Source organism: Lissotriton vulgaris, chromosome 7 (genome assembly GCF_964263255.1).
Source record: "Lissotriton vulgaris chromosome 7, aLisVul1.2, whole genome shotgun sequence".
Lineage (NCBI taxonomy): Eukaryota > Metazoa > Chordata > Amphibia > Caudata > Salamandridae > Lissotriton > Lissotriton vulgaris.
The window spans coordinates 1,769,850,234-1,769,861,207 of NC_141695.1; the positions used below are offsets into that span (position 1 = coordinate 1,769,850,234).

Consider the following 10,974-nt stretch of genomic DNA (forward strand, 5'->3'; position numbering starts at 1 on the left):
ACATGCTAGTTCAAGATCCTCACGCACACCTACAAAGCCCTACATGGTCAAGGACCGTCCAACATCAACCACCGACTTTACTTCCTTCTACCCGCAATACACTTCCGCTCCCCCGCACTAGCCATTGCACCCACCGAACGCATCCTCCATAGCTGCAATGGGGCTGTTCCTTCTCCTACATTGCCGCCAAGACCTGGATCGACCTGCCCCTCCACCTCCAAACTGTACGCTCCCTGGCAGACGTCAGAAATAAACTCAAGACTAAAAAAATTGCGATTACCTACCTTGCAAATGGAAAGTCTTTTCCGATGCATCAAAGGCTTTCCATTCGCAACTCAGGTAATAATTTTGTTTTGCAAAAACCTAAATTGCTAATGCATTTAGGGAATCACAATTTGTGATTCCCTAAATGCGATGCATCAAGCCTCAAACTGTGCATTTAGGAAACGCTAATTAGCATCAACTTGAAGTTTATCGGTAATTTGCACATTAATTGAAATATGCACAAAAGTGCATTTTTCAAACTGACATGTTTCACACAAACATGCCCTTAGAGCATGTGTGTACACCACATGTGCATACTTACATTTCTGGGGGGTGCTTCAGGTCAGCCTTAGGCCCCCCGGCACCCTTGCAATTTAATTCGCAATTTGCGAATGCATTCCCATGCATTCCCATGCATTCCCATGCATTCATTCATTCGCCATTTGCGATTCACTATTAGGTATTTGTAGGAAAGTAAGACCTGTTTTTTATGGTTACCCCCACTTTTAACTTGATGTGATGCTGTTTTTGACTAGTTTGACTGGGATCCTGCTAATCAGGGCCCAAGTCTTACTCCTTTCTCTTTAAACTGGTGTGTTGTGTACTTAGGTGCACCCCAGATTGGATACTGGGGCACCCTTGTCAGTCCCTAGTATATGGTAACCAGGTACCCAGGGCATAGGTACCCCAGAGGTATCCTATGGGCTGCAGCATTCATTATGCCACTCATTAGAGACCATTCAAAATGGAACTACAGGCCTGCCATTGCAGCCTGTGTAAATTGGTGCATGCACCACTTACGAAAGATATAGGTTTACTATTTCTAAGGGTCACTGCACTCAAAACCTATAAGTCAACCCATAGCAGACCTTTACAATCCTGAGGGCAGGTTTCTTGGTTCTAAGTGAGAGGGTGCTACTGCCTGGCACCCCTTCAGCCTACGGAGTCCATTCTCCCAGATTATAAATGAGGCAGCCATATACTGTATAGAGGGGCACCGCGTAATCACGCAATGACCATCTCAAAAACAACTGCAACTAATCCTAACATGTTTGGTATGGTGTGGGAGGTATGATTCCAAGCACTGGAAGAGCCCTCCGTTAGGCTCTCAGTGTTCCCGGTACCAGCTTTCTAGTTCTGGACAGCACAAAATGGTTGCTGCAGACCAGAGACACATTTCTGCCCTCTTGCTGCTGAGCCAGGCTTGAGTAGGGGAAGGCAGAACAATAGACATCCTGACACAAGGAGGTGTGACCACCTCCCAGACCGGATTTAGCGTATTAGGGCTGGGTGAGAGACCTTGTCAGCACCTGAAAGACTGCATGAGGGGCACATTTATTGGTCCTGTGCATAGTCCAGTTCCACCCAGTCATGGGAGCCGTTGGCTCCTGCTCTGGAGCGAAACTGGACAAAGGGCATGGGAGTAACCTCCCCCCTGTCCCGCCCCACCCCTGGGAGGTTCCCCTGAATCTTCCCAACCCTTTCCCTAAGGTATGTAAGGGCTTACCTAGGTGCAGGTCCCTGGATTCATCGTGGGATAAGATTGAGAACTGAAACGACTGCACTTCTACCTTCTCAGCACTTTGGACTTTGCTAGACTTCGTTTGGGCCTGACTTCACCTACCTTCCAGTCTGCTGTATTGTCTGTGTCTGTGCACCGTACAGTAACCTTTCAAGGCCTGTGAAGCAAAAAGGACAACCAAAGTAATCCCCCTTGGAGTAAAGGAGTCACTCCCCTGCATTTGCAGGCACAGTAACTAAGTCGACCAGTCTGCAGATCCCGAGCTCCTATTCACTCCAGGAGCTCTGCAACACAAGTGGTAGTTTTTCCCAGCTCCCAAAGCCTGATCTACCCTCTTACCAAGTTTGAGGCCGGTAGTTCTTGTGGGGGTTGCAATACCCAAACCCCTGGTTATAACGTCCCCTCTGCAGTTGCAAAGGCTTGTTGACATCTTTGCAAAAAGAACTTTGGGCTCCAAGTAGCCCCAACCTCGAGCACCTCCAGTGACCAGAATCTTTAGCCACACCACATCGTGTGCATCAAGACCTGCCACTTTTGGTGAGCTGTTTGAGGTTCTCTCGCGACTCCAGTGCCTTTGACCTGTGGGTCAATTTGAGGGTCAGCTTTGTTTTTTTTTGGGCTCCACTGATTTCTCAGGGCCTGCCTTGAGTCCTCTGCTTGAGGTGAGTCTCCTGGACCTTGCTGGTCCCATCCGTGCACTTTCTTGATTTCCTGTATTGGTTGCATTTGTCAAGGCTTGTTTGTGCTCCCGCTGGACTCTGACCACTCAGCATTTGGCATCCTTTGTGTGACAGATCATATCTAGGTCCTGGTTGTCTTCAGCATTGCCTGGTCCTCGCAGCTGCAGAGCCAAAGTCACAGTCATCCTTCCTGAAGCACCCAACATTGGAGGGCATCCGTCTACTAAGTCTCCTGGTCACCCCGAGTGAGACAGACACTGTCTCCTATGCTTTCAGGTTCTTCTCTTCAAGAATCCACATTTGTATTCCTCCTTACACTTTCTCCTCTTCCAGAAGCAGCACTTTCCTATAGTCTTCCATTGAGTTTGACTGCGGTTTTCAACAGCACTTCACACCTATGCACCCGGTTTCCCATTGGATAGGTAATTCGGGTACCATGGTATCCACCGGTAGGGTGGCACTCCATCCTTCCGTCTTCCACGGGGTTTCTTCAGGGTCCACTGGGAAGTGTCCCTAATCTTTAAAAATCCAACTGCGACTTACATTTAGATGTGTATGTAGCACGCATAGTGGTCACACACTGCACTCGGACTCCGTGGGGTCCCTATCTGTTCACCTTAGGTGGTTCCTTGGGGTCCCAGCAATTCCACTTTTTTTATTTTATTTTATCTTATTTAATGTGATTTTATATAGCGCTTTACATGAGAACCAGTTGCCACACATAAGGACTTAGGATTACATGAGTTACATAAAAGATACAAACAGAAAAAATTGCAAATGTGCAAGTTGTAAAGTCACACAATTAAGAGATAGAAACAGAAAAAAATTGCAAATGTACAAGTTGTAAAGTCACTCAAGGAAGAGATACAAATGGATAAACTCTAAGAGTCACATATGAATGGTAGAGAGTACAAAGGTCTACTACATATACCAGTGGTTAGAGGTATCTCTATATACATATATATATATATATACAAATAGTAGATTTTCTCAGGTCAAGACCCAAAAAACCAGGAGAGCAGAGTTCCTTTAAGTGATGTCGGAGGGAGACGCAGTCACAGCACCAAGGGAGGCAGTAGAATGTCTGTTGTTTCGCAAGATGGTGGACCAAGGAGAAGAGCCACAACAGGAGACGGTGCCAAAATGGCGGGGCACACACGTGTTTCCAGTCCAAAAGATACAAGTGAGTGCTCCCCCCGGGCTCCTTCCCCGGGGGCCGGGCGGCTCCTTCACCCGCATTCTAATGCATCTTTCCTCCGTGTATCAGGGTGGGGGCAACAAGGGGAGGATGGTTTCTCCTCTGTGGGGCAGGGCGGCACTTTTCCCCGTTCCAATTCCTTTCCTCCGGTGGATTCAGTACTTTGCAGGGGTGGGGGCAGCGAGGGGAGGGTGGAGCCTGGGCAGACGCTGCCAGGGCCGCTGTGGCCTTGCATGGTGGAGGGGTTCTGTGACATGCGCTGGTCTTCTCGACATTGTTCTGACTCAAGTCATGGTTCTTATACCACTTTCTTAGTATATGGTTTGGTCCCCCCTGGGGCCCACTGTGTATTAGTGCTATTTACTGTGATTTATTTGCTTAAGTATTGTGTCCTTTGTGTCTATCTCCGTGTGGGAGATACTGTAACGTAGTAGATAGTGTTACATAATAAATACATCCTTTTATAAGTACTATGTGTGGTTATCTTCTCATTTAATCTATACTATAAGGTTGCATTCTGGTAAAACAAGCTGCTTTACACTCTGAACTAAGCCTGAAGGTTGCTTTCCACAGCTACCACTTAGAGAGTTTCTAAGGTTGTCTGAGATCTCTTAAATCACCAGAAGGCGTGTCTGGACTGGTGCAAGGTGCCAAGGACAGCATATGCCCAGCCAACTACTCACAGTAATGTTTAGGAATCAAATTCTATTCTGCGATTCCTACATGCATAAGGAATTGCGATTCCTAAATAACGATTCCTTAAAATTCGCTATTTAGGAATCACAATTCCTTATGTTGAAGCATGTGGCCGTTAACCAATATTAGAGGGAAATATAGACACCTTCAGGAGTTTTATTCAGCATGAAATCCCCAAATAACACCAAAAAATTAAAATGCGTACTTAGCTGATGTAGCACAAAAAAAGGTAAAATATTGAGGCCACCCAGGATATTGCATCCTCTCAAACTCCTGGGAAGGTGGAATTTCGCCTGCAGAACAAGCAGTCTAAACTACACAAGTACTCAAACCAACACTTTGGACAGGTAGAGTCTGAAAACATGGAACAGTGTTTCTATTGTCTATACTTCCCCTCACTTCAACTCAAACTACAAGGACACAAGGTTAAGAATTTAGGGCCATATGTATCAAGCAAATTCTCATTCGTAAAGGCCGAAATTCGCATTCGAATTTGCTAAATGGAATGCATTAAGAAAAATTTGGTGCAAAATAAGGAATCGCAAAATTTGCGATTCCTTATTTTGCAATTGCATTTAAGGAATCGCAAATTTTGCGATTCCTTAAATGCAATGTATGAAGCCCAAAAAAATTCCAAAATGAGCTTAAGGAATCGCAAATTACCACCAACTTCTAGTTGGTGGTAAGTTGCGATTTCCTTTAAAAATGCACATTTCAGCATTTTTCAAAGTGCCATGTGACGCACATACATGCCCTTAGTGCATATATATGCACCCCATGTGCACCCATACTTATTTCAGGGGTGCAACAGGGTGTTCTTTGGACACCCCTGCACCCTTGAAATTATTCTCAATTTGCAATTAGCAAATTGCGAATCGCAAAATGAGAATACATTTCCATTCCTTCCTATGGGCCAGGAGGCCCATAGAAATGAATGGGAAAGTATTCCTTAATTGCGAATTTGCAATTTGCAAATTCGCAATTAAGGAATATCAAGAAATCGCTAAAAAATTGCGATTTTCTTGATACATACCAATTAGCGATTCTGAAATAGGGATTTCTTACAAATCGCTATTACAGAATCGCTAATTAGTATCTTGATACATATGGCCCTTAATACCATGTATTTAACCCGTGCAGGCACTTGGGGCCCGATGTAGGTAGGGCGTTACCGATCGGTAACGGCCGAAAATACCGATTTTTGGCCCTTACCGATCGGTAAACAGCCATCGAGATGTAGGGAACCAAAAACAGAAAGAATCGGATAGAAAACCGAATCGGAATGAGTACCGAATGGGAAAGAATCCGATACGTACATACCGAAAATCGGATATGTAACGAATCGGAAAAACACCGAATCGGATGCAAAGACCGATTCGGTCCATGTACCGAATCGTTAGTGACACCGAATCGGAAAATCACCGATTCGGTCCAATTACCGATTCGTTAGTGACACCGAATCGGAAAATCACCGATTCGGTCCAATTACCGATTCGGTACAAATACCGAATCGGACATGAGCCGAATCGGAAAACATGCCGATTCGTATGAATCTCCGATCGGGAAATTCCCCGATTCCGACAGTTGGGGAGATGTAGGGAGGCACAGAAACACCGAAATCGGCTCAAAATCGGTAGAATTCACTCGGTATTTACCATGGATTGCAATCAGGTGGTAACCAACTCCAACCCATATAAACAGTCCCAAAATGCATTGCAACTTGCAGGATGGCAGCTTTCTATGTCATTGCGAGGCGGCTACGGCTACAGCAGGAAGGACAGAGGGAATGGCTAAGAAATGAACAGGTCTACAGACAGAGGATAACCCTGTTCATGCTCACTGAGGCTGAGATCCTACAGAGATACAGGCTGGACTCTGACACCATACTTGAGCTCATCAGGGACCTTAAGCCATTCTTGGACCACCACACCCCAAGGGCACACGCCATCCCTGCGCACGTCCAGGTGCTATGCAGCCTACACCTGCTTGCGTCTGGCAGCTATCAAAGTGGAGTAGCAGCAGCAGGAGGGGTGAGCCAGAGCAGCCTGTCAAGGTTCTTCCACATATTCCTTGACGCCATGATAGACAGGATGGACCAATACATCTCTTTCCCTGCAACCCACGCAGAACTGCTACAAACTAAAGCTGACTTCTACCAGATGGCACAATTTCCCCAAATCATCGGTTGCATAGATGGCACGCACATTCCGATTTGCCCACCAGCGGACACCGAATACATATACCGCAATCGGAAATCTACACACACCATCAACGTGCAGGTGATCTGCAATGCCAAGTGCACCATCACAGACCTGGTAGCAAAATTTCCAGGGAGTACCCATGACTCCTATATATTCCAACAGAGCGGCATATATGCACGGCTGATGGCTGGCGAATTTGGAGAAGGATACCTCCTAGGTGAGACACATCATCAGACCCCCATAACACATAGTAGGTAGGTGGAATACATGTATGCATGTGTCTAATGTGACCCCTTTCTCTTCCAGGCGACAGTGCATATTCCCTCCGCTCATTCATACTCACCCCCTACCTCAACCCCTCCACACCCAGCCAAAGGAGGTATAACCGGGCCCACATACGCACAAGGAATGTTGTTGAACGGACCTTTGGCATCTGGAAAAGTAGATTCAGATGCCTGCACAAGAGTGGAGGTGCAAGGCAGTACACCCCCATCACCTGCTGCAAGATCATAGCTGTATGTGCAATGTTACACAACCTTGCGGTCAAGAAGGGCACTGAGGTGGAGTTGTCTGACTACGAGGACTATGACGACGACGAAGCTGTGCCACTGACACAGCCAGCTGGGGTGTGTACGCCAAGTGATGGCAGATACAGACGTGAGGAGATCACTGAGAACTATTTCTGACTGAGTACAGATGCAAAGACAGCTAAATGTTGCTTGCAAAAAACAAATTTTAATAGTGTTGCGCCACAGTTACAGCACTGATGTGCATCAAAAAATGGAGTATGTAAAATCAAATAAAGTCTAGGGTTCTGGTTGCCTCATCCCCCCTTGCCAGGCTATTTTTTTGCCCGCTTGCCAGACCCACTGGGGTGTCCCTCAGCCCCCTCCGAATGCCCAGCAGCATCAGCGGATCGCCTGGTGCTCCTCCGTGGCTCAGATGCAGCGCTGGCCGGGCTGCTGCGGCTGCTGCTGTCTCCAGCATCACCCAGGTCCAGGGCAGGATTGGAGGCGGTGTTTGAAATTATCATGGCCTCCATAGCCGTGGTGATCCTGGCCATCCCCCTAGTGAGCTCAGCCGTATGCTGACTAAGCACAGATTCTTGGTTGGAGCTGCGATGGCACAGTTGTGCCGTGGCCGCTGCAAGGCGGGCCATGGCCCGGTTCAGCACCCGGGCATCCCGCCTGCGCGCCAGCTCATGCTCCTCCTGTCTGGCAGATGAGTGGGTGATGGCAGTGGTCAGCCTGCCTAACCCTGCTGCCACCTCCTTGTTGGTTTCCACAACAGCCTGGAATCCCTTCACCAACTCCCCCATCTGCATGTTGTGCTGCAGGAGCTGGCGTTGGCAGGCCATGGTGGATCTTGCCTGTTGCCTCTGGATTTTAACCATCTGTCCCTCCAGGCCCAGGAACACACTGCCCTCCCGTGCTGGTGCAGCAGTGGTGGTGATGGCACGGCGTCGGGCACTGCTGCTTCCGGCCTGCTGAGTGGGCTGGGGTGCCACTGGTGGGGGTGTGAAGCTGGCCGGTCCCTGAGCCCCTGCTCCCAGGACAGGTTGAACAGGTGGCAAGGCCACGGTTGTGGCAGGAGCTGGTGTAGGCGGAATGGTGTGCCTTGTAGGGGAGTTTTCTGGTGAGAATTGCAAGGGGGGTGTGCTGGGCAGTACTGGGGAGTGCACTGCTTGGAAGTCAATGACCAGGACTCCCTCCATACCTAGCCCTGGGGTGTCTCCTTCCTCATCCTCCTCCTGGCCAGCCTGGCTGGTGCTCGGCCCTGCGACTGCAGTGTTGGACGTTGCTGCTCCCTCTGCTGTCACAGTTGTTCCGCCTGATGGGGCCCCTAGGTACAAAGAAGCATTTGTAAACTGAGTGCCGATGTATTACAGTCAGTACAATTATGGCATTCCACATGTCCTTGCATCTCCTTACACCGTGTCACACTGTTTCCTGTCTTGTGATTCTGCACTGACATATTTGGCTAACTTCTGCTGACTACATGTACCATGATGCTTGTCTCTTGTATGTTGGTGACAGTACAGTGCTGGTGTTTGCCTATGCATTGTGTCTAATGGGGAGGTGTCTGGTAGGGTGTGTCATGATGCGCATGCTTCTTACCTGTAGCTGTAGCTCTCGCAGAGCTGTCCAGGGTCCCGATTCCAACGACACTCTCCCTCTCAATGGTGCTGGAGACCATTTCCTCCAGCTCGGTGAGGGGTGGCGCCGAGTTGTTGCCTCCTCCAGTGAGTCCAGCCTGCCTTTGTATGTCAGCCAGCTTCCTCTTCGTGAGGCTGCGGATGTCATAAAACCTCTTTTTCAGTTCCTCTATGGACCTGGGGGTGACACCCGCAGCATTCACCTTCTGGGCGATGTCGGCCCAGATTCTCCTCTTGGTGCTGTCTGGCACGTTGAGGGACAGCTTGCCAAACAGCTGGCGGTGCACCCTCACCACCTCCTCAACCAGCACCTGAAGTTCGGTGGTGGTGAACTTGGGCTTCCTCTTCTGGGAGGACTTCTGGCTTCCTGACTGCTCTGCCATGTTCTCCAGTTCAGTTGGCAACCTCCTTCTCCCACTGCTGCTAACTGTGAGTGTTGGGCTCAGGCAGGCTTTCCAGAAACTTCTTAATTAGCTGCACCTGCCAGGGTTGCCACTCCCTGTTTGGGTGGGGGAGGGGGAGTCACCTCATTGGCTGAATCGCCTATTGCCGAATCAGCTTTTACCGATTCGGTAATATCCGAATCGGTAAAATCCGATTCGGTATTATCCGAATCGGTAAAAGCCGATTCGGTTCATTCAATGCATTCCTATGGGCTTTTTCGCCATGGGTCTGTTTTCATGGCTACGAATCTATGATTGCCGATTCGGATTTTACCGAATCGGCTTTTACCGAATCGGTATTCGCCGAATCGGGAATATCCGATTCGGTGGTAGCCGATTCGGTGATTTCCGATTCGTTGTTGGCCGATTCGGTACTTTCCGATTCGGACCGAGCAGAATCGGAACGTACCGAATCTCATTACCGATGCCGACCGAATCGGTATTCATTCGGTTTTTTTTCCCTACATCTCGTTTTCCGATTTCAGAATACCGATTCGGCCCGCCTCGGTATTTTGAAATCGGAAAATCGCGTTTACCTACATCGGGCCCTTGGTGTTTACAGGGAAGCTGGGCCTTCCTATCACAATATGGTTAATTAATTGCTAAAGAACATGTGCACCCTATAATGTTGTAATAAGCTCCCGACTAACCCCAACCCTTGTCTGAGAAGTGTCTTCATGCTCTCTTTTGTTTCTTCTTCACAGGCCCCAGAACTGAATTCCAACTGTGTGCACCTGATCCTCTCTGATGAACCCAATACTTCGTACTATGCATCACCCCCTGATACATTGCATTCCTTCTATGGCTGATACAATGTACAACCCTCTCTGATACGTTGAATAGATCCTAACGCTGATACAATGTACGACCCTCTCTGTTACGTTGAATAGATCCTAACGCTGATACTATGCACGTCCCTCTCTGATACGTTGAATACATCCTACGGCTGATACTATGCGTGACCCTCTCTGATACATTGAATACATCCTACGGCTGATAACTATGCACGACCCTTTTGGATACGTTGAATAGATCCTACAGCTGATTCTATGTACGACCCTCTCTGATACACTGAATACCCCTGCTGTGTATTTCTTAAAGGTAGTCTGCTGCCTTTGCTTGATCAGGCTTGTTTTTGTGCTACACATTTATTTTAGAAATAGGCTGCACATGTTTTATTATTCAGTTCTTCTGCTGCTGGGATTTGAAAGAACATTCCCTACAAGGTTGAAATAAACTGTGCTTTATTTGCTCTGTTTTTGGATAAATCTTATCATATAAATTTAAATGTGTTATTTTAAAAACAGAGAGATCACATTCAGACAAAGCAAGGTCCTGACACGAGAAATAGCTCTACTGCCTGAGATGTAAAACAACGTCCTATGTATGCCAGGGATGGGGTCCCCCACAAGTCACAGAGATCTCTAATATATCACTGTGCTTCTATAGTGAGGGTAGGTTTGGGCACACCTGTCTTCCAATATTCCAGACCTTTTCATTGACTACAGTTTGTTTATTATGCTAATCACATTGTTGACTTATATATGTCTTTTGATTGCAGAGCAGCTATTGCAAAATAGAGCATAATAGTTTCAATAAATATAGTAAGCTTTATTCGTGTCTCTTTTCTGTGCATTGTGGATATGTATGAGTGAGCTAACCAAAGGTGATTGCCTTCTATCTGGATGCCTGGAAGGGTCTAGGGTGTGTGTTCTGGGGCGCCAAACTACCTGTTACTCTGTAAAGGTTGGGAGGGCAGGTGCAGCAGTATGAGCTAGTCTTAATTTGAGATCAGAGGTACTGATGTGGTATGGT

The 10,974-nt window shown here is 47.7% G+C and overlaps 1 protein-coding gene across 5 annotated transcripts in view; it reads left to right on the forward strand.

The window, feature by feature from the left end:
* The window catches only part of LOC147706636 (cell adhesion molecule CEACAM16-like), a 109,861-nt gene extending 99,088 nt beyond the window's left edge, over positions 1 to 10,773 (forward strand). For all 5 annotated transcript variants that reach the window (XM_086933125.1, XM_086933123.1, XM_086933124.1 and 2 more), the window contains one exon: positions 9,864 to 10,773. In XM_086933125.1, coding sequence (XP_086789251.1) covers positions 9,864 to 9,876 — 13 coding nt within the window. In that variant the 3' untranslated portion in view covers positions 9,877 to 10,773. The remainder of the gene's footprint in view (positions 1 to 9,863) is intronic.
* Positions 10,774 to 10,974: the final 201 nt, after the last annotated feature.